At 42.1% G+C, this 24494-nt stretch overlaps 1 protein-coding gene across 2 annotated transcripts in view; it reads right to left on the bottom strand.

The window, feature by feature from the left end:
* The window catches only part of NTAN1 (N-terminal asparagine amidase), a 29012-nt gene continuing 4518 nt past the window's right edge, over nucleotides 1–24494 (bottom strand). The window contains exons 3-10 of one of the 2 annotated variants that reach the window (XM_075831344.1): nucleotides 14767–14832; nucleotides 13975–14080; nucleotides 11622–11695; nucleotides 10340–10393; nucleotides 8991–9044; nucleotides 7664–7758; nucleotides 2335–2448; nucleotides 1–1200 (exon numbers count right to left, since the gene is read on the bottom strand). In XM_075831344.1, the coding sequence (XP_075687459.1) occupies nucleotides 1030–1200; nucleotides 2335–2448; nucleotides 7664–7758; nucleotides 8991–9044; nucleotides 10340–10393; nucleotides 11622–11695; nucleotides 13975–14080; nucleotides 14767–14832 (734 nt within the window). In that variant the 3' untranslated portion in view covers nucleotides 1–1029. Of the gene's footprint in view, nucleotides 1201–2334; nucleotides 2449–7663; nucleotides 7762–8990; nucleotides 9045–10339; nucleotides 10394–11621; nucleotides 11696–13974; nucleotides 14081–14766; nucleotides 14833–24494 lie in introns of both variants that reach the window. The other variant, XM_075831343.1, reaches the window with a different exon arrangement.

The following is a 24494-nucleotide window of genomic DNA, read 5'->3' as shown; positions in this document are numbered from 1 at the left end:
CACACACATTATGGACAATGTATGCCTATACAGTGGCGTATGTTACAACCTTCCGTTAAAAGGGTATACATCAGAAAATCTGCCCAACCCATACCTCAGTCAGGAAGTTCTAACGCTTTGTGGCCAGATCCTGAGCTGTGCTCCTATGATACAGTAGGACAGTTTGTCTTCTCCTACAGCAGATTATTGTACAGTTCCCAGCCTACACAAGCTCCCTCCAGACATAATAACAGCAAGGAATGCTGGGAGACTTCAGCTATGAAGCCAGAAGAACCGTGAATGCAGCTGTAGTCCATTACAGGCTGGGATTTGGGATCAGTACAAAATAAGTAATACAATGTACATTATTTACAAGGTTTCTCTTTATATATTCATTACATGTGTATCTTGTTAAATGGTGTTCAAAGGGGAAAAGCCTCTAAAAGGTGGCAACACTGGGTGTCATTGGGAAACGGACATAAAAGGGGTTTCTCACAAAGCACATGTATCCCCTCCATCCACTGGATAGGGGATACATGTGTGATCGCTGGGGGGGGGGGGGGTCTGACCCATGGGACTCCCAGCGATGAGTAGAACGGATAGGGGATACATGTGTTTGTGGGAAACCCTATAAGACATTGCTGAAACTTTACAACTCTGCACAAGAGGACAACTTTAAGTTCTAGTTACTAGTGACTTATTTTTAGAGAAAATTGAATAACTCCACGCTGGCCTGGGTTGACCAAAAAGTGGGGGGAAAAAAATAACATACCAGTACTCTGCTGAAGATCAAACAAAGTGTTGTATGCAATGATCACACATTATTTGGTCTTTGTTTCTTTCTTGCATTGTTAAAAGGAAATTGCATAAACAAAGTATGATGGTCCATATGGTTCCTGGTTACACACAGGAAATATTAAAAGGGGTTGCCCAACATTAGAAAGACCAGGTTTGTTTTTCAGAAACACAGCCACTCTGAATGGAGCGGAGCTGCAGTACCAGACACAGCCCATGGACTAGAGTAGCGCTGTTTCTGGGGAAAAAGTCAATTCAGTTTTTGATCCTTTCCCATTGTCCATCAGCTTTTTTCTTATAGGAGCGGGGCCTTCCATCAGGAAATACAGATACTTGGGGGCGTGGATTGACCTTCAGATACTGGAGTGAAGATTTCATATGTTGTACAAACTGTGGAGGTTCGGCATGTGGAGATGTGGAAAAACACTGCAAAATAAGGAGTAGTGAGCAGAGTATAGCACGTCTATGTAGAGTATCTCCCCTAGCAGGTAGCAACTATAGTCATGGCAGATGGGGGGGGCCCTGACACACTGAAACAAAACTGATTTACCATCTGTGAACATTTGATACCAATCTTACATTTCGACAATAGGATTTAGAATTTGGCTCATTTATTATACATTTGCTTACACCTTACAGATGTAGCCATCTTTATCTTGACTGATAACTCGCTGCAGCGTGATATTACACAACAAAAGCCATTAAAAAAAGTAAAGTATCTCGCCACTGTATTTAATGGTGTTAAGTCAAGATAAAGACGGCTGCATCTGTATATACAATGAAATGTGTCTCACTGCCATTCTAAAAGCTGGTTGTTTTTTTTTTTTTAAGAAGATGACAATATATAACTGAAATATGACAACTAATCAGTGATGTACTGAGAAATCTTAGGGCCCCATAGCACAACCTAGAATGGGCCACACACCTAGAGTGAAAGCTTTTTTTTTTTATATATCCATAATATAAGTAAATATCCCCTATAATTTTATAATATATCTAAAAGAATCGGAGCAATATTTTTTTTTTTTTACACAAAGCTGTAAATCCCTTCACAAAGTTATACAATTCAATCTCCCTGCAGCCACCACTACTATTGAAAGCTGTAAAAAAAAAAATCTATGTATGCAGTGAGCTCCCTCTAGTGGTGGCTACAGGCAAACTCTGACTGATGGGAAGAACACCTGTTCCAGGCCTTATAAAAATTTCTGTGGTCCACCTGTATAGTACATGTGCCACAAATTGGTTCACAGCTAATGAAACTTTCAAGTACACAGGGTAGATAGTTTAGGCTTTTATGAAATTGTTTCACTCACTTACACAAACAAGTTAGTGCTACAAAACAATTATTGTTAAAGGGGCTGTCCAGTCCCTAAAAAAAAATAAAAAAAAAATAAAAAATCGATGGCCTAGAAAGTGTTTCATGTTACACGTGTAAAGCAGGACTTCATAGTTATTTGTTGTATATGGCTCAAGTCTCCAGATCACACTCCTAATCGTAGGTGTTATTACTTATTGCGCTTAGTAGTGATGCGATTAGCTGAACATATACTATATACTTACATCAAGGATCTGCTCGTCATCCTGATTTAGCCAAAAATCTATGTTTGGGAAGGGCAACCAGGAATAAGGCCCAATGTTCAACTGTTCAGTTTTGGCATCATAAATATTCACCATCTAAACGAAGACACCAACAGAAGTGTTATTTCTCTGTTACAGTAACCAGGCATTCCAGCTAAAATCTAGAGAAGATACTGCGTAAAATTCTGCTGGTTTCGTGTTACCAGAAAGTAGTAACAACTAATTATTGAGCTCAGGTGTTTCTGCTACATCCATTGCAAACACATACCTAACAATCAAGCACACAGCCATGCAAACTCTAGACAAACATTGGTAGTAGCATTGGTCATACTGCAGAGCTCCGTGACTTTACACACGGCACGTTCATAGGATGCCACCTTTGCCACAAGTCAGTTGGTGAAATTTCTGATCTGGATGATTTCCCCAGTCAACGGAAAAAGCGATCATCTTGAACTCTAGGAATAACCGCTCAGTCAAATAGTGATAAACCACGCAAGGTCCCAGAGTGGGGCTGATCAGTGCTGAAGTGCGTGAAAAATCATCTATCCCATGTTATCACTAACTGCAAAGTCCCAAACTACCTCTGGAAGTGACGTCGGCACAAGAACATCATGAAATGGGTTTCCATGGTCGAGCAGCTGCACACAAACCTAACAACACCATAAGCTATGCCAAGCATCGGTTGGAGTGCTGTAAAGAACGCGGCTACTGGACAGTGGAAGAGTGTTCTCTGAAATTATATATTGCATTTCATTATCTGGCAGTCGGATAGACAAATCTGGGTTTGGTGAATACTAGAAGAATGCATAATGCCTGCTGTAAAAATTGGTGGGACAACTTTGTGGGAATAGTTTGGTGACGGCCCTTTTGTGTCCCTGTGCACAAAGCAAGGTCCATATAGATGGTGTGTGGAGGAACTCGAATGGCCTGCACAGAGTTCTGACCTCCACACCATCAAACAACGTTGGTATAATTTGAAACGCGGATTGCGAGCTAGATCTTTTTGTCCAACATCAGCCTCTTGCCTCAAAAATACTCTTTTGGCTGAATGGACACAAATTAGCACAGACAGGAGGACTAACTGACCATTTTGTAGTAGATTTAAGAAGGAGCTCCCGAGTCATGGAGGTGCACACTACATGATTACTTCAACAGATTCTCTTTAACCCCTTTCTGACCGCCCACTGTCTTGACGTCAGGCGGTGTGGGTCCCGAGTCTACAGCGATGTCTTGGCATCGCTGTAGAGGCTGAGGAGCACCAGCTGTTTAATCCTTTGATCGCCACGGTCCGTGACCACGGCATGATCAAAAGAGACTCCCCTCTGAGTCACCGGAAACCCCATGAAGCCCTTTGCAGTCAGCCCTGGGGTCCTAGAAAGAACCCCAGGGTATCTGTCCAGTATTCCTGCTCTTAGGGCACACTATGTGCTGCCCTAACCGAAGCCTGTGTCAAAATTGACATAGTATAATGTATTAGTATACAAGAGTATGCTAATACATAAGTAAAAAATAAAGCTGTAAATAAAAGTTATCCCTTCATGGGATTAAAAAAAATATATATATATATATATATATATATATGTCCCCAAAAAAATAATTATTTTGCATAAATTATCTTTTATTGCCCATACATTTAAGCCAGATTCACACGAGCATGTTCGGTCCGTGAAATACGGTCTGTATTTCAGACGCATTTCCCAGACCGAACGCACTGCAGGGAGCCGGGCTCCTAGCATTATAGTTCTCTATGACGCTAGATGTCACTGCCTCTCCGCGGAACTACTGTCCCGTACCGAAAACATGATTGCAGTACGGGACAGTTTTCCCACAGAGGCAGTGACAACTAGCGTCAAAGAGAACTATAACGCTACGAGCCCGGCTCCCTGCAGTGCATTCGGTCTGGGAAATACGGCCGACATACAGACCATATATCACGGACCGAACACGCCCGTGTAAATCCGGTCTTAAAAAAAATAAAAATCCTACACATACACCGCATTCCAAATTATTATGCAAATGTTATTTTTCACTGATTTTCCTAAATAGTCGATGCAAATGACAGTCAGTATAATCTTCAAGCCATCATCCGTTGGAGTATAATGCAAATTTTATTGAACAAATCTAATGATAAGATTTTTTTTTAGAAGTAAAAAAACCTCAAAATGCACGGTTTCAAATTATTATGCACAACAGAGATCAAAACATTTTAAAGGTTGTAAAGAGAACTAAAATGGTCATTTGTTGAATTTGCAGCATCAGGAGGTCATATTTACAGAAATCAAAAGCTCTTTCAATCAAAAAAAACTCAACAGGCCAAGTTACATGTTAACATAGGACCCCTTCTTTGATATCACCTTCACAATTCTTGCATCTATTGAATTTGTGAGTATTTGGACAGTTTCTGCTTGAATATCTTTGCAGGATGTCAGAATAGCCTCCCAGAGCTTCTGTTTTGATGTGAACTGCCTCCCACCCTCATAGATATTTTGCTTGAGGATGCTCCAAAGGTTCTCAATAGGGTTGAGGTCAGGGGAACATGGAGGCCACACCATGAGTTTCTCTCCTTTTATGCCCATAGCAGCCAATGACACAGAGGTATTCTTTGCAGCATGAGATGGTGCATTGTCATGCATGAAGATAATTTTGCTACGGAACGCACAGTTCTTTTTATACCACGGAAGAAAGCGGTCAGTCAAACTCTACATACTTTGCAGAGGTCATTTTTACACCGTCAGGGACCCTAAAGGGGCCTACCAGCTCTCTCCCCCATGATTCCAGCCCAAAACAGGACTACGCCACCTCCTTGCTGACGTCGCAGCCTTGTTGGAACATGGTGGCCATTCACCAACCATCCATCCATCTGGACCATCCAGGGTTGCACGGCACTCATCCGTAAACAACACGGTTTGAAAATTAGTTTTCATGCATTTCGGAGCCCATTGCAACAGTTTCTGCTTGTGAGCATTGTTTAGGGGTGGACGAATAATAGCTTTATGCACACTTGCAAACCTCTGGAGGATCCTACACCTTGAGGTTCGCGGGACTCCAGAGGCACCAGCGGCTTCAAATACCTGTTTGCTGCTTTGCAATGGCATTTTAGCAGCTGCTCTCCTAATCCTATTAATTTGTCTGGCAGAAACCTTCCTCATTATGCCTTTATCTGAACGAACCCATCTGTGCTCTGAATCAGCCACAAATCTTTTCAAAGTACGATGATCACGCTTACGTTTTCTTGAAATATCCAATGTTTTCATACCTTGTCCAAGGTATTGCACTATTTCACGCTTTTCGGCAGCAGAGAGATCCTTTTTCTTTCCCATATTGCTTGAAACCTGTGGCCTGCTTAATAATGTGGAACGTCCTTCTTAAGTAGTTTTCCTTCGATTGGGCACACCTGGCAAACTAATTATCACAGGTGTCTGAGATTGATTACAATGATCCAAAGAGCCCTAAGACACAATACCCTCTATGAGTTTAATTGAAAAACGAATAATTAAATGTTTATGACACTTAAATCCAATGTGCATAATAATTTGGAACAGTGTATTCGGTATCTACATCACCATAACAACTTAAAAAATGTATTTAACAGGTTAGTTAGGGTGAAACATGAACGGGATAAAACAAAAATACAAAATGCCGAGCATCGCTTTTTCCTATATTCATGCCGCAAACATTATATAACATACAGTACATTTTTTCAGAAAATATAAAAAGTAAAAAAAGGTATGGTTGCCGATAGGCAGAAAAGCAAAAACGGAAAGATTTTGCTGGTCATTAAGGACTTTTCAGGACTGGTCATTAAGGGGTTAAAAATTATTGCACCATTAAATTACCCTATGGAACATTATCACTGTTTTATTAGAAAGCCCCAAAACAGGGCCAGCCTGTGATTATTCCAGCATTTACAGTTTAGACAGAACAGAAAATAAACCCCGCTCGGCTGAGCACTAACTACAAAAACAATAGTCCTAACTCCACCAGGGCCACTCCACATGGCACTGGAGACACTGCAGTGTCACTTGTTACTCACCAGTTTTGTGTAGTTAAGTCAGCAGTGATCTGCCCCTGACACACAGCCCCCCCCCAAACTCTGTGTATAGAGGGAGAGATAAATGGCGCCATTTTTTGAGCGAATGCACAGTGTAGGAGGATTAGATACAGTGGTAATCAGACAGTATAACACGCACACGCACACGCACGCACGAATTAGGGAACTCGCCCTACTCTTCCCCAATCCAACGCCAGGCCCTTTCCAGCTTTTCCAAAAAGCCAACTTTGGAAAGTCTGAGCTTGCCGCTACAAACCAATCATTCCCTGGAGTCTAAACCCTTATTCACATGACAGGGTTTCCCGGTCGGGTGACGGCCGTTCATAAACCGCCCGTCACCCAGCTGCAGTAGTAACAATAGACCCCTAATGGGGCTATTCACACGACCGATTTTTTGACTGTCGTGAAAACCGGCCGTCAAAAAATTGGATATGCCCTATTTTCGGCCGTTTACCCGGCCCCCATAGAAGTCTATGGGGCCGGGTAATACACGGCCATCACCGGAATGTGTCCCGAGTGATGGCCGTGTCTACGTCGCTCGCTCTCTCCTCCTCACAGCGCAGAGTGCATGTGAGGAGCAGCAGTGTATCCCTTTCAGGAGAAGCGCTGTATGCTGGAGCTAACACTGTGGGGGGAATGCTGTAGCGACGTCCCCGCTCTGCTATGTGCAGGGGTACTGTGTGGCGAGGCTGGCGTGTACAGCAGGTGGAAGGGGGCGCTGCGCTGGCTCCCTTCCCAAATCTCCCTGGCCTGGCGAATCAGCCTCCTTTCCGCCCTGGCGCTTCTTCAGGCATTGCTACAGCTATAGCAGCCATAGCGGCTGCTAGCGGCGACACCTACCATGGCCATTTTTCTATTGACCCTATGAAAAACCGCTCCAAAAACGGCTCAAGTGACATGCTCCTTTTTACGCTGCATTTTTTTACCTGCTGTTTTTTTTAAACCAGCGGCGTAAAAAAACGCCCTGTCTGAACTAAACACCATTTCTCCTATAGAATAAAAAGGGGAAGCAGTTTGTCGGTGTTTCACTAGTATGTTAACACTGCGTGGGTTCAGGCATATTTCGGCGTTTCACTAGTGTTTTTCAGGGCATATTTCGAGGCGTTTATGCCCCGAAATATGCCTGAACCCACGCAGTGTTAACATACCAGACACATGTGACAGGATTCTAGGGGGAACATATTTTCCCTCAATGACTTTCCCCGCCACGGTCTCATATATACTGTTCATACAACAGCTTGAATATATATGTACACTTACACGTCCTCCTGTCAGAATGTATGCAGATCGCAAATCCTCGTCTGGCTGCCGGTCCTGAAATTTTGCATTGTAAATTTCTCCTGTCTTAACATTTACTGCTGAGTTGAAAAATAACCAGAATGGGTTTTTAGACAAGAACAAACTGCACTTCTGAAAATGAAATATTTTTTTTTTTGCACATGAACAGAATTGTTGGGCCAAGGTTTTTTTTTTTCTTAAAACAACTACTCTGATAAATATGTACTAGTATGCGCTGTTTAGTTGAATACATTGTTCTCATTTGCGGGGGAGAAGAGACTTAAATGGGATGACTAACAAGTAGATAAAGAAGCACTCCCAAGCTTTTTTTTGCTAAGGCTGCCTGTCATCTTACCGTAATGTTACAGGGAAACACAGCTAGAGGCGCGTCTAGCAGAGTTCCTCCTCCCGTTCTTCTAGGGCTGTGACTGCAAGTCCTACATGACAGGGAAGCACATCAACACCTGCCAAAAAACAGTAAGTGTCCCCTGTAGATAGTACCCATATAGTGTCACAGTGCCCATGTAGTTAGTGCCATACCCCCCTGTAGACAGCGCCACACACATCTCCCCTGCAGATAGCGCTCCCCCCTCCTGTAATTACCGACCATTAGGGCTCCCAATGGGATCGGAATCCCCAGCCAGAGCGAAGCCGATACTCTGGCTGGGTATACTGCTCAAGAAGGAGCCCCTGGCATCACTGTCCATATATGGATAGAGACGCCAGGGTCTCCTCCAGGAGCAGAATCCCCGGCCAGAGCGTCTGCAACTCTCTGGCTGGGGATTTGGCTTGCATAGGAAGCCCCACTGGCAGTAACAAAAGGAGGGTGGAGCGCTGTGTGTGTGCCGCTGTCTACATGAGCACTGGGACGGGGCACGGGAGGGGAGAAGGCTCTGAGCGACGTCACACCGAGTGAACGTTGGGCAGATCTGAACTACAAACGGTCCGGCCATAACTTCAAGAACAAATTAGTGAGTTTGATTGCGGTCACGTGGTGCTGGACATGGAACGATATGGGGGCAATTGCACATTGAAAGTGGAAAAAATAAAAATGTTATAAAAGGGTGAACGATAGAAAATAAATAAATCTTGGGAGTGCTTCTTTAAGACAGATATTTCCCGCATAAGCGCCACTTTCTCACATATCGTATCTCCAGTTGTGAGAACATTCATTACATAGTCAATAAGTATGCGGGCTGCACCTACGTAAGCCTGTCGCATAAGAACATACTAGGGTTTATTGATCAAATGAATGGTGCTCGGATAGCAGTACAGATATACATTCTATCCTCATGCGATTAGAACTTACCTATTCCATAAATAATAGGGAGGTGAATACCATTCTCCTTCTTGTCATTTATATCTATGATAAAGGGAAATCATATCAGGTCATCTGAACAGAAAACATGTGTTCATACATCGATTATACTGCTCGAGTTGTAGGCACCCCCGCCATAACTGTTAAGGAATTTTAAATAGAAAAATCTAAAACACAAAAAATAGCATGTGATGATATTATGATATCCGTAATAAAGTGTACCGATAACTAGCATTTTATGTGTAGGTCCAATATTCCGCTCACACAGAATTTGATCATTTAACACGTTCTGCCTGCAACCACCAGAAAGGGAAGCGAAGGAACAGAAAAGGGGGGAAAACGGCTCTAACCACAATAACGATATACAATAAAATCAATCTGTAGCGAATTTTAAACCATGAACATGATTTTATTATACAATTTATGACGCAATTGAAGTTCTTACATCAATGTTATCTATCCCCAGTGCATATGCAAGAAATGGGACAAATCCCACATAAGTTTCCACCGGTGTGCCGGACCTCATGCTGAATTCCGGCATATGGCGTGGAAATGTATATTAGTTCATCTTAGAATGAGATGGATTCTCTGTTGTTCGGTATGCTTATGATTCCAGTACCAAATACCTCTGAGGTATTGTATTGTAATATTACGTAATTTAAAGACACCTTGATGTGACATTCCCAAACACACACGCACACATTTAGGATTTTACCCGCGCAGTACATTTTGGGTAATGCCAACACCGGCGGTAGCCGATAATGAAGATAACTTTAATGTTAAATATCTCAGCGAAAAAAAAATCCTCTCAAAATTGTTTGCAGCATCATTTTTGTATTGGAAAGAGCTTTCAAATGAGCCCCCACTCGACCCCACGTGCCCATTAAGATTTTACTGCCCCGCCCACAAGGGGATGGGGGTGTTTTTTTTTTGGCAGTAACTGGCAGATTTTATAACCCCATTAAATTTCAACCCTCTACCTCGAGCCGTTCAAAAGTTATGAGATAGAGATTATATATATATATATATATATATATATATATATATATATATATATATATATATATATATATAAAGCAATTTAGGGAAGTTTGAATTTAGGTAAATTCCAATTTAAGTGGGTGCCCACTAACACTGTACAATTTTTTTAAGCACTACATCAAGTCACACATCAATATATCTGAGACATTAACACACTGGATAATTTAATTCTACGGTCCAGTTTGACCTACATATTTGGTTATGAGCAAAGAGTCAGGAATGGGACCATAATAATCCTAAATTTTGCTACACAACAAATATGTGATCCATAAAAATGGCAAATGGGTAAAGTCACGTACCTGTGACACAAAACGTGACAAGATGAACATCCTCTGCTTGTTTTTCAAACGCCTCTACAAAACAGGTTGAGAATTTATTAGAACTGCTTACAACCATTGGTATGTGTGGCATATTGACAGAATATGGTATAATTAAATGATCAGTAGGAGTTCGACAATTGGGACCCCCACAAAGTTGAGAATGGGGGTGCCCAGTTGCCTGTTCCCAGCAGCAAGGTGGGTGTGAAGGAATGGTTTTCTGTTACAGTGAATGGGAGATACACACTAAGCAGTTTACAGATCTACCTTTCACTAGAACTGCCTGCCAGGAACGGGGGAGTGGGAACACTTCCCCCATATCAAATTATGGGGGTCCCCAACAGCAGAAATGTACGGCATATATAAATTAAATTTAGGTTATTTCAGTCTTTAGGGAAAGAAAATTTGTATGGCAAAAGTGCCGTGAGGATCACATGAGCCATTTCTAAGGAGATTATTGGGGAAGGACTGCTGAAGGTGTCAGATTAGATGTGCAGCCCAGACGCCAGGATCCCCCATAATGTAAATCTCACATTGCTAAGTCTAGTAGTCTCTCCCCTAAAATAAGTAAAAATAAACTTCAATTTATTTTTTTTGTGCAATTACTTTGGCCTACTGTCATTTCTCACTAAATAATTGTAATTACTTTCACACTAACGTAAATGTAAACTTGTAATTACCTCATAACTCAGTGGCTGGAGTCCAGTGACAGAAGGTAGGACCGTGGTCAGGGGGCCCGGTTCTAGAAATAGGTGCGGGTTTCTGCATCTATCGAACATTTAAGGCTCATCTTGTGGGTATGCCATAAATGTCTGAGATGGGATTACCCCTTTAGTCTGGCCATGCCCTTGGGCAGTTCGCTAAATGCCCGTTAGGCCCACAGTAATTTGACCCGACCTGTACAGTTTCCTATACTTAACCATATATACATGCTTGGCTTAGATATATTATATATAATAGATATATTATGTCTAGTCACAGACTCTGGATAATTCTACAGCAATGTGGTATATACAGTGAAACATTGAGACGACCTCCCAAATTTGAATTGAAAAATAGCGTTCTAGTGGGGTGGTCCCCTCAAAGAATATGGTCAGTATGCAAAGTATATGATGAAACTGAACATCTGTCACAGAATTTCTGGTCCAGATAAAGGGGTGGTCTACTCAGAGAGGTTTCACTGTATACAATAGCAATGATCAGGGAAATACAGGAATACGGCCCTTATTGTCAAGTATATATTACTTACAATGAGAAAACTTACTGAGAAGCTGACGTGAAAGTGCCAGTGACAATTGGCGTTGATCATTGAAACCTCCAACCACGTGCAATTCTAGCCTGTTATTTAAAAAAGACAAAATATTTTAACCCCTTAAAGTACCAAGCCTATTTGAATTTTTTTACTCTCCCTCCGCCTGACTTTCTAAAGCCATAACTTTTTTATGTTTCCGTCAACAGTCATACGAGGGCTTGTTTTTCGTGGGACGAGTTGTATTTTTCTCCAGTTAATGTACCATAGAACAGACTAAGAAACTTTTAAAAATAATATTGTGGGTTTGAATTGAGAATACAGCAATTCTTCCATTGTGTTTTTGGGTTTCATTTTTACGCCGTTTACCGTGCACTAAAATTTACAGGTGGGTCAAAATAATTACGGCGATGCCAAATTTATATATATATTTTTTTAATGTTTTACTACTTTTAAGAAGCAATTTGTTATTAATATGTGTTTTGTGTCGTCATATTCCGAGACCCATAACTTTTTCAGTTTTTGTGGATCGAGCTGTGTGGGGGGGCTTATGTTTTTTTGTGGGACAATCTTTTTATTGGTACCATTTTGGAATATATACGAATTTTTGATTACTTTTTTTAAAAAAAAATTTGGGGGCGGTAAGGGGACCAAAAAAAAAAATCATCAATTCTATCGTTTTTAATTATTTATGGTGTTCACCATGTGGGATAAATAACGTTATATTTTGACAGTTTGGACTTTTATGGATGCGGCCATGTCACTTATTTTTTTGTTTAACCCCTTAATGACCAGCTTATTTTAAACCTTAATGACCAAGCAATTTTTTAAGTTTTTCCATCGTCGCATTCCAAGAGCTATAACTTTTTTATTTATGCGCCGACATGGCTGTGTAAGGTCTTGTTCCTTGCGGGACAAGTTGTATTTTTTAATAGCTCCATTTTGGGGTACATAGAATTTATTGATTAACTTTTATTCACTTTTTTTTGGGGGGGGGGTAATGGAAAAAAACCCTGAAATTTCGGCACTTTTTTGCGTCTTAGATTAACGCTGTTTACTGTGTGATATAAATAACATAACAACTTTATTCAGTGGGTCATTAGGATTGTGGCGATACCAAATATAGATAGATTCTGTATGTTTTACTACTTTTATACAGTAAAAACACTTTTTTTTTTCAAAATTATTTGTTATGGTGTCGCCACGTTTAAAGAGCCATAATAGTTTTATTTTTAGACCTATGCAGCTGTATGAGGGCTTGATTTTTGTGGGTCGACTTCTAGTTTTTCTTGGTACCATTTTAGAGTAAATGCGACTTTTTGATCGCTTTTTAACAATTCTTTTTAAGGTAGGATAAACAGAAAACAGCAATTCTGGCATTGTTTTTTTTATTTCATTATTTACGGCGTTCACCGTGAGTGTTAAATAATGTAATAGCGTTATAGGTGGGGTCGTTACAGACGGGGCGACACCAAGTATGTGTAATGTTTTAATTTATTTTATTTCATATTAAAGTAATTTATAAGGGCAAAGGTGGATTTTTCATATTTTTTATTTGGGATTTTTATTTATTTATTATTAACTTTATTAAACTTTTTGATAACATTATTTTTAGTCCCAATAGGGGACTTCACTATGCGATCTTCTGATCACTTTTAGAATATACTGCAATACTCCTGTATTGCAGCGTATTATTGCCTGTCAGTGTAAAACGGACAGGCATCTGCTATGTCATGCCTCAGGCATGGCCTAGCAGGCATCCACTACAAGCAGACCTGGGGGCCTTTATTAGGCCCCCGGCTGCCATAGAAGCCATCGGCACCCTGCGATTGCAATTGCAGGGTGCCGATGGGGCGAGAGAGAGAGCACCCTCCCTCGAAAACCACTTGGATGTGGCGCTCTTGAGATCGCGTCTCGGGAGGCCAGATGGGATGACTAATGACTGTGGCATCTAAGTGGTTAAACGTCTGGGATCGGCGCCATCTCCGATCCCGGCCATTAGAACAGGGCTGTAATACACAGCTGAACCCTGCAGTGTCTGAAGCTCCATACTTGTCACCCATCATCACATCCAGTTACGTCATGATTTTTCAACAGGTAAAGGATGTTCTGATGTCAGAGTTGTTGAGGATTTTTGGTGCTACATGACAATTTTGCAGCAGATTCATTGTAGATTTGTGACAAAATCATTGTATGGAGAGTGGCAAAGCTAATGTGTATGTGCTGAGACTTCTATCTGCAGCTGTTCCCAACCTGTGGCTCTACAGCCGTAGCAAAACTACAACTCCCAGAAATAAGTTGAACTTAATTTACATTTATAATGGAGGTGGAAAATTCCTGTTCCCAAAAAGCAAGAGTAATAACCCACCTTCCTTCCGATGTCTTTGTTAATGACTTTACAGCTTGTATAATGGCTGCCACCTCATTCTCAGTATCTGATCCATCGCAGTGTGCTAAACAAGTGGCCTCACTTCCTAAAAGCAAGAACATGAGTTTTCAATATATGGAATATGTGGTAATGATGAGAGAAAGAGAGAGAGAGAGAGAGAGAGAGAAAGAGAGAGAGAGAGAGAGAGAGAGAGAAAGAGAGAGAGAGAGAGAGAGAAAAAGAGAGAGAGAGAGAGAGAGAGAGAGAAAGAGAGAGAGAGAGAAGAGAGAGAGAGAGAGAGAGAGAAAGAGAAAGAGAAAGAGAGAGAAAGAGAAAGAGAGAAAGAGAAAGAGAAAAATATAGTTACACTTGGTCTTCTTTACTAATGCAGAGTTTAGGCACAAATAATGCACTACATAATAACCGTAAGAGACTAAGGTCCTGTCATCTGCCCATCATTCCACTCAATGCCAACTCCACTGCTCTCAACCCAAAGGTCTGTATACGTCTACAGTCTGGTTTTATACAGACGAAAGATAATAGGCTTTAAACAATGCAAGTTTATAGCAGAATAATTAATACCCAGAAAAGACAGAGTCTGAAAGAGGGTGAAATTTATTTTTCCCGGTTTCAAGGCTTGTTGATAAATCTCTAGATCCAGTACAACCCCTTTAAATACCTCATAATTGGAGGCCATATTTAAATTTCTGTGCATAAAGATATTATGAAGTCTACAGTTTCTTGTCCATCACTAGTACTGTAAGGTTTCCGGCTGCTTGGTCTGTACTGTACCTGTGTGTCTAAGAACTACAATGTGACAAGTAGTTGCATCTTCTGACCCGAGAATGGAAATTGAACCTAGATAAAAGCAGAGAAAACATTACATTCCTGTATAAATCAACAACTGAAAACCTAAGAACACCTTATTTCTGGAGGTAGAAAATAGATCGCTCCAGTGTGCACTTCGATAGGGCATCCCAGAACCCAAAACCCCCATCCTCCAGTGCGGCACAGGAGAGAAAAATCACACAGCTATAGAGTTGAATTATAAAATTATTTCTACCTGTAGCTGCCACTAGGGGGAGCTTCTAACGTACAGATTTATGCAGCTAGCATTGACTTCGACAGGAGCAGTATGAAGAGCAGCAGGGGATTTGGAGTTCCATATCAGACCCTGAACGGAAAGCCAACACTGATGTGAACCGGCCCTTAAACCTAGTTTTTTAGTCTTTTATTAAAAATATTGATAAACGTTGCTTTGATGTTTATTTCCTCTGTTATCGCCAAAGCTCCGCAGGTCCGTTTCATGATAAATTCCCTTTAACCAGTTAAGGACTTGGCTGTTTTACAGCTAAATGACCAGAGCAAATTTCACAATTTTGCTATGCGCTTCTTTACATGACTATAACTCAGCAGGTGAATAAAGTTCATCTTTGAATTTTACACTCTTTTTAAAGGACAGATAGGGCTTTGTTTTAGTGGCATTTGTCAGTATATATCATTTTTATTTTTTTCTCTAAAGTGGGCAAAATTGGAAAAAAATGCAAGAATTTAGCAATTGCGTCAGTTTATGCTAGCATTTTTCACACACGGTATGGACCACGGACAAAATTAATCTCCTTTCACATTCTTCCACTTCTCCCGTGCATGGGGATACCAAATATGTGTGCCTTATTCGCTGTGCGGGCATGTGCCAGGGCTTGACATAAAAGGAGGCTTTTCGGCCTTTTCGGTCCAGGAATTTTGCATTTGATTTTATAGCCGCATACTGTTTTCTGGGGGACCTAATGCTGCTGAAACATTAGAAACACCCCATAAATGACTTCATTCACACAAGTAGACCCCACAAGGTTTTCTTCAAGGGGTTTATCATATTTTTAGACAGTCCAGTTTTCTTCTGAAAGTTTCTTGAATAAGATGGAACAAAATAAAATTACCTTTTTTTTTAACAAATGCGTCAGTTTATGCTAGCTTTTTCACACACAAAATGGACCACGGCCAAAATTCATCTCCTTTCACATTCTTCCACTTCTCCCGTGCATGGGGATACCAAATATGTGTGCTTTATTCACGGGCATGTGCCAGGGCTTGACATAAAAGGAGGCTTTTTGGCCTTTTCGGTCCGGGAATTCTGCACTTGATTTTATAGCCGCATACTGTTTTCTGGGGGGCGTAATGCTGCTGAAACATTAGAAACACCCCATAAATGACTTCATTCACGCAAGTAGACCCCACAAGGTTTTCTTCAAGGGGTTTATCATATTTTTAGACAGTCCAGTTTTCTTCTGAAAGTTTCTTGAATAAGATGAATCAAAATAAAATTAGCAATTTTTTAGCAAATGCGTCAGTTTAGGCTAGTATTTTTCACACACGGTATAGACCACGGCCAAAATTCATCTCCTTTCACATTCTTCCACTTCTCCTGTGCACGGGGATACCAAATATGTGGCCTTATTATCACATAGAGATGTAGGAGGGCGGACGATAGAAGAAGATTATTTCACAAATCGCTTTTTTTCAAAGCTGGTTTTACAAAACTCAACAGAGTTTCTATAACACTTCCAAAATATCTGCTCTTGAAGCAGAAATCCCAAAATATTCATCTAGGGGTATAATGGGAATTTATTTTTTGGGGTTTTCTAAAATAAGAAATTGCAGGTTAATGCAAATGGAGCTCTCCAGCAGATGAACTTTAGAAAACATCAAACATGACATCCACCCTCCCCCCACCCATTCCCTCCCTCACCCTTGGAGTAAAATCAGGGGAAAAATAAAAACGTAATGTAGGGCAAATATATTTTCAACGAATTAACTAAAATCTAATAATTCAGAACAGTGTGGTATTTTTTAAAACATGGCTCAATGCACAGGCCTGGTTGTGAGGGACATGAGGGACAGAAGTATCGGGAATCTTTGCGGTGCCCGTCTTTTCTGCAGACGCGGCACTTTTTCTGAGGGTTGCTTCTGGTTGGTGTTGGGGGAATCCAACTGATGAAGTGTCTTTCAGTCAGTCGCGTGACATCCTCAGACTGGGGGCATTCTCGGGTGTCCTGAACATCAAAAATGAGGCCTTCAATAATTTTTTCCTGGAAATCCAGGTATGTGTCTCTGCCTCTGTTTTTTTTTTGTAGAGCACAAATGAGTTGTGGATGGCCACCTGTAACAAATAAATGGCCACCTTTTTGTACCAGGTTTTAGTTTTGCGTTTTACTAAATAGGGCTGTAAAACCTGGTCGCTTAAATCCACCCCCCCAATGTACTACTTATATTCGGACACGCTCACTGGTTTGTACTTGTCCGATGTTGCCCCTCTTTCCCTCACTGCCACTGTTCCTGCGGTATGAATCGTGCTTAGCACATACACATCTTTGCGATCCCTGAACTTGACCGCCAGCAATTCTTCAGATGCATAAGCACAGGAGTCCCCCTTTACCATGCGCTTCCCCACTAATTGCTGTGGAAAACCAATTCTGTTTTTGCGCATGGTACCACATGCCCCAGTCCTTGCAGCATGCAAATGCCTAAACAGGGGCACACTGGAATAAAAATTATCACAGTACAGGTGGTACCCCTTGTGAAGCAGAGGCTGCATTATCTTCCACACGATCTTACTGCTGGTGGAAAGATCAGGGGGGCATCCAGGAACATTTATTGTGCGGTCCCGCCCTTCATAAATTCTGAAGGCGGTGGTATATCCTGACGCGCTTTCACACAATTTATAAAGCTTAACGCCATATCTTGCCCTTTTTGAAGGTAGATATTGGCGAAAGCCAAGTCTGCCATGAAAGTTGAGGAGGGATTCGTCCACACTTACATTCTGCTCAGGGGTGTAGAGTTGCAGAAATAAATTATTCAGGGAATTTATTAGCGGTCTTATTTTGAACAACCGATCCCGGTTTGCATCGGTACTTCGGGGGGCCTGTGCGTTGTCGTTGAAGTGGAGGAACCTCATTATTGTCTCATAACGAGACCTGGGCATTACTGCAGAATATACTGGGGTGGCTTGGGCGGGTCTTGTTGACCAGTAAGACCTAATGGAGGGCTTTTTGACAATACCCATATTTAGGGTGAGCCCCAAAAAAAATTTTAATTCCAGCAAATTGGTGGGCGTCCAATCTCTGGCATGGGTGGATGAGTGGCATATAAATTTGTTTCGTGGACAATCTGATTTAGGATGTCGTCCGTTATAAATAAATGGAAGTAATCCATTTGGACAAAATTTGTATTGTCCACGGTTATGCCAGGAGTGGCAGTAAATCCATGGATTCTAGGCCCAAAAGAAGGGGCAGGTGCCCATACAAGAGCCTGGACTGGAGGGACCAGGCTGTCCCGTGCTACAGCGCTACTTGGCCCTGTGCTTTCAAGTTCTGCAGTTTCAACTGCATCAGGGACAACGTCCCCTGAAGATGAACCTGAAGTGACGCTGTCATCGTCACTACCTAAAACAGGTTCCATCTCGGACGCCATCTCTGATGCGGTCTCCGACTCAGACCACAGCATGGCGTATGCCTCCTCGGCGCTAAACAACTTCCTCGCCATAACGTAACTAACACTAACACAACGAATTGTTTTTTTTTTTGTTTTTTTTTTATATAAAACACACAAACTAACTGGTATATAGATCTACACTACCGCTAACAAAAAAATAAACAGCTATTGCTATATATATTATATATATGTGGATATATATATATATATATATATATATATATAATTATATATTCCCTACCTGCCTATTCTAATAGAATAAAAGATAGAAAGGTAGATATATAGAAAAAAAGATAGATGGATAGATAGAAATCTATCTATACAGAGAATGTTTTAGTGTAACTGTATTTTTTTTCACTGTATTCTTCTGGCAGCAATTCTCCCGAGTCTCTTCTTCTCCTCAAACTGAAACAATGTTTGAGGAGAAGAAAAGAGGCAGGAGATTTACTGCCAGAAAAGTCAAAATAAAACAAATGTGGTCGCTGTGATAGGTTTTCACAGCGACCACTTGTTCAGGGACCATCAGATTGGTCCCTGATACTCTGCCCAGTGCCCAGAGCTGTTGGTAACAGCGAGGGCACAGGGCTGTGTGCACGCGATCGCGTGCACACTGTTTTCTATGCAGAAATGCATGTGATCGCTGTGATTGGTTGTCACAGCGATCACATGTTCAGGGGCCAAAAGATTGACCCCTGACATTCTGCCCAGTGCCCATGGCTGTTAGCAACAGCCAGGGCACAGAGCTGTGTGCACGCGATCGCGCGTGCACAGTCTCTGAAGTGCCGCCGTAAATAGTCTATACGGCGGACTTTAGAGACCCTGACCGCTGGCCGTATATATACGGCCAGCGGTCGGGAACCTGTTAAAATGCTAATGCCCCACAACGAGGACATGTCCCTCCTACAGACTCATTTTTGCAGGAGGAAAACTGGCCTCAAAATTCTATTCGGAATTTTGAGGCAGATTTTCCTCTGCCTCCACGCCGATTTTCGCAGCTTTTACGCCCGCGGCCATTAAGCGCTGCGTGCATAAAACACCACGAAATACGCTTTCTCTGCCTCCCTTTGATATCAATGGGAGGTCAGAGGCGAAAACGCCCGAAGATAGGGCATGTCCCTTCTTTTTCGCCATTGAAATCAATGGGAGGCATTTTCGGCCGTTTTTTGCAGCACGGTTTCCGTGTCAAAAAACTCTGTGTGAACTCTCCCTTAAAGTGCAACAGTGCATTTTAATAAAAGTAAATTACAAGAGGGATTTTTAATCACGAAATAAGATATTTGTACTAAAAATCGGTTTCTCGTTAAATCCATTGAGGACACACAACCATAGGTATATGCTCCTGCCACTAGGAGGTGACAAGGTAGAAAAGAGTCTTGGCTCCGTCCTTGCAGGCCTGAGCCTTCCCACAGACACTGGCTAATTCAGTTTATACATAAGCAATAGAAAAAAAAAAAAAGGATGGCAGGAGGTTTCCACTTCTTGGTTAATTTCTCAAATTTGCTATGATTTGGGAAACATAGCCTGTGGAGCTGGTAGCGCTGTAAGGGTGCCTCTTCCTGAGAATAAGAGACAGAGTCATCCTTTACATGAAAGGCGTCTCTGGCAACAAGTACTAACACCTGTATAGAAGTTGACAACTGCGATTCCTGTTCTGACTTAGGGCTTATTTACATGAACGTGATATACGTCCGTGCAACGCGTGTGATCTTCACGCGCCTCGCATGGACCTATGTTAGTCTATGGGGCCGTGCAGACAGTCCGTGATTTTCACGCAGCGTATGTCCGCTGCGTGAAACGCACGACATGTCCTATATTTGTGCGTTGTTCGCGCATCACGCACCCATTGAAGCCAATGGGTGTGTGAAAATCACGCGCAGCACACGGAAGCACTTCCGTGGGACGCGCGTGATTCGCGCAAGAGCAGTAAAAAGTATGAATGAAAACAGAAATACAGTTCTGACACACGGAGCTGTTAAGTGCCTTTTGCGCGCGCAAAACACCACGTTTTTTGCGCACGCAAAACGCACATTGACGTTTAAATCCAGCCTTAGAGTCAGAAAAAACATGCGAGGAAAGAGACTGATCCACATTGGAGGGAACTTCACTTTTGAAGACTCCAGCAGGACTCCCTGGAAAGGGCTTGACGAAGACAGACATTTTCAAGGCAACTCAACACCTCGTCTGTGATCTACCACGAGAAGTAGATTGAGTAATGACGAAGGAAAGGAAGGAGGCCCCCCGAGCTCGGCCACAATCTGGGAAGGCAAACGCTCCAAAGACTGAATCATGCACGGAGATAGTCTGGAAATGTCCCCTAGGGCCTGAGCAAAAGACATTGCCCATTCAGGGGTAGCCATCTATGGGGCCCTGGATAGCAAGTTCTGCAGGCATAACGGGGTAGGCTAGCTGCAAGTAAACTTTATATCACAACCACCACAGGCATAAAATGCAGCCTTGCCCACTTGGTAGACAGAAGGGGGGGGGGGGGGGAAACAAACAAGCAATGTATGAAGAAAAACCCTAGAGAAGACACAAAAAACAAACAATACTGCCATAAGGCAGGCCCTTGGAGCTGTGTAGATCAAAACAAAAGAATGGCCCCAGAAAACGAGCTGCAGCAGAGCAAATGTCCTCCAGTCCATTTTGAAAATTGCACCTGCGTGGGATAAGACCCCAGCATTCTACAGACGTGCACCTACTAGTCCCCCACCTACTATTATTTTCAAACTTTATGAATAAAAATTCTAAAATAGCAAAAAAGGTGTGTATAAAAATGATAAAAAAAGAAACCTGCATGGTCTACGGAAAAAACGTCGCAAAAATCATGTCGTTAGCCCAACAAATAAAAAAAAGTTATAGCCATTTAACTAACGCGTGCTAAAAAAGGCTAAACGGTGTCTGGTCCTGAAGGCGCAAAATAGCCCGGTCCTGAACTGGTTAAGTGTTTGGTCATCCAGTTGGCAAATTAAGTTTAATGTAGATAAATGTAAAGTTATGCATCTGGGTACCAACAACCTGCATGCATCATATGTCCTAGGGGGCGCTACACTGGGGGATTCACTTGTTGAGAAGGATCTGGGTGTACTTGTAAATCATAAACTAAATAACAGCATGCAATGTCAATCAGCTGCTTCTAAGGCCAGCAAGATATTGTCGTGTATTAACCCCTTCCCGCCGGATCACGTATATATACACGTCATTAAAATCGGTGGCTTACCGCCTTTTCACGTAAATATACGTCATGGAGATGAAGCTGGCTCAGGAGCTGAGCCAGCGACATCACCACCGGGTGACAGCTGTATGTTACAGCTGGCACCCTAAGGTATCGGCCAGGACCGGAGCTAGCCTCCGATCCGACCGATTAACCCCTCACATGCTGCGTTCAATAGAGATCGCAGCATGTGAGGAGTTTATAGCCACCGGCACCCCAGCAACGTGATCGCTGGGTTGCCGGTGGCTGCAAAGGCGATCGGAGGGCTAATGCTTACCTCCCGATCAGCCTGTAACGGAATCCTCCTATGCCCCGTCGTCGGCGGGGCCCAGGAGGCTTCCGGTAACATCGGCAAGATGGCGCCGGCTCAGCTTCCGGCTCAGAAGCTGAGCCGGCGTCATCAGCAGTGGGTGTCCGCTGTATGTTACAGCGGACACCCCGATCTATCGCCAGGAACCGGAGCTAGCTCCGATTCCTGGCATTAACCCCTTCGATGCAGCGATCCATTGTGATCGCTGCATCCTAGAGGTTTGTAGAAAATCGGCAGCCTTGCCATGCGATGGCAAGGCTGGCGACTGCTACCATGGCAACAGGAGCCCTAACAATGGACTCCTGTCTGCCATTACGTAAGCTGATTAGGCCCCGCCCAGAGGCGGAGCCTAATCGGCTTGCTGTCAGTGAACAACTGACAGTTCCAATACATTGCACTACATAGGTAGTGCAATGTATTAGAACATCAAACAAATAGTTGGACATTCAAGTCCCCTAGTGGGACTAAAGAAAAGTGTATAAAAAAGTGTAAAAAAAGTAAAAATAAAAGTTGGAAAACATACAATAAAAGTTTCAAATAATAACACAAAACACAATCGCCCTTTTTCCCTTATAAGTCATTTATTATTGAAAAAAATAATAAAGCCATACATATTTGGTATCGCAGCGATCGTAACGACCTGAACTATAAAAATATTATGTTATTTATTCCGCACAGTGAACGCCGTAAAAAAAAACCTCAAAAACACTGCCATAATTACTGTTTTTTTGGTCACTGTCTTCCAAAAATTGAAATAAAAAGTGATCAAAAAGTCGCATGTATCCAAAAATGGTACCGATAAAATCTATACCTCGTCTCGCAAAAAAAACAAGCCCTCACACAGCTCCATCGACGAAAAAATGTAAAAGTTATGGCTCTCACAACATGGCGACAGAAAAAATACATTCTCTTTCCAAAAGTAATTTTATTGTGCAAAAAGTTATAAAAAAGTTCTATAAATTAGGTATCGCCGGAATCGTACTGACCCGCAGAATAAAGGTAACATGTAGTTTATAACGTACGGTGAACGGTGTATATAAAAAAAAAAGTGGCACAAGCTGGGCATGACATTTGACACTGAATTGGCATATCTAGGGAAACTATTTAATTTGTACCTTCCGCAGCGCAATCATTTATGGAAAAGACACGTGGGGTGAAAATGCTCACTACACCTCTTAATAAATGCCTTGAGGGGTGCAGTTTCCAAAATGGGGTCACTTCTCAGGGGTTTCTTTTATTATTTCACATCAAAGCCTCTGCAATTGTGAACCAATACTTTATAAGTCGCCAAATTAGGCCTCAATTTTACATGGTACTCTTTCACTCCTGAGCCCTGTCGAATGTCCAGGCAAAAGATTAGGGCCACATGTAGGGTGATTCTAAAACAGGGAAACACCGCATAATAATTGAGAGCTGTCTTGTTATGGTGGCACAAGCCGGGCACCACATATTGGCGTATCTAAGGAAAAATTCCCATTTTCATTCTCCCACATCGTGTGCACACGAATTTCTACAAAACACATGTGGGGTTAACATGCTCACTACACCCCTAGGTGAATACCTTGAGGGTGTTGTTTCCAAAATGGCGTCACTTCTGGGGGGGATCCACTGTTTTGGTCCCACATGGACTTTGCAAATGCAACATAGCGACCAGAAACCAAATGCAGCAAAATCTGTACACCAAAAGCAAATGGCGCTCCTTCCCTTCAGAGCCCTGCCGTGTGCCCAAACAGCATTTTACGACCACGTGTGGGGTATTGCCGTACTCCAGAGAAGTTGCTTTACAAGCGTTGGGGTTCTTTTTTTCCTTTATTTGTTGAGAAAATTAAAAATTTGGAGCTAAAGCTACGTCTTATTGAAGAAAAAGGATTTTTTTTATTTTCACTGCCCAATTCTAATAAAATCTATGAAACACCTGTGGGGGCAAAATGCTCACTACACCCCTAGATGGATTCCTCAAGGGGTGTAGTTTTCTCAATGGAGTCACTTTTTTGACGTTTTCACTGTTTTGGTACCTCAGGGGCTTTGCAAATGCGACATTGCCTCCGCAAACCATTCCTGCTAAATTTGAGCTCCAAAAGCCAAATGGCGCTCTTTCCCTTCTAAGCTCCGCCGTGTGTCCAAACATCCGTTTATAACCACATGTGGGGTATTGTTTTACTCGGGAGAAATTGCTTTACAAATGTTGTGGTGCTTTTTCTCCTTTAGTCCTCGTGGAAATTAGAAAAAATTAGCTAAACCTACATAATCTTTGAAAGAATGACGATTTTTATTTTCACGGCCTACTTCCAATAATTTCTGCAAAAAACCTGCGGGGTCAAAATGCTCACTATACCCCTAGATAATTTCCTCAAGGGGTGTAGTTTCCAAAATGGGGTCACTTTTGGTGGATTTCCACTGTTTTGGCACCGAAAGAGCCCTTGAAACCTGACATGGAGCCTAAAATATTTTCTAATAAAAAGGAGGCCCAAAATCCACTGGGGGCTCCTTTGCTTCGGAGGCAGGTGCTTC

Source organism: Rhinoderma darwinii, chromosome 6 (assembly GCF_050947455.1).
Source record: "Rhinoderma darwinii isolate aRhiDar2 chromosome 6, aRhiDar2.hap1, whole genome shotgun sequence".
Classification (NCBI taxonomy): domain Eukaryota; kingdom Metazoa; phylum Chordata; class Amphibia; order Anura; family Rhinodermatidae; genus Rhinoderma; species Rhinoderma darwinii.
Note: the sequence above shows the minus strand (reverse complement) of the source record. Positions and strands in the feature narration are given on the sequence as shown.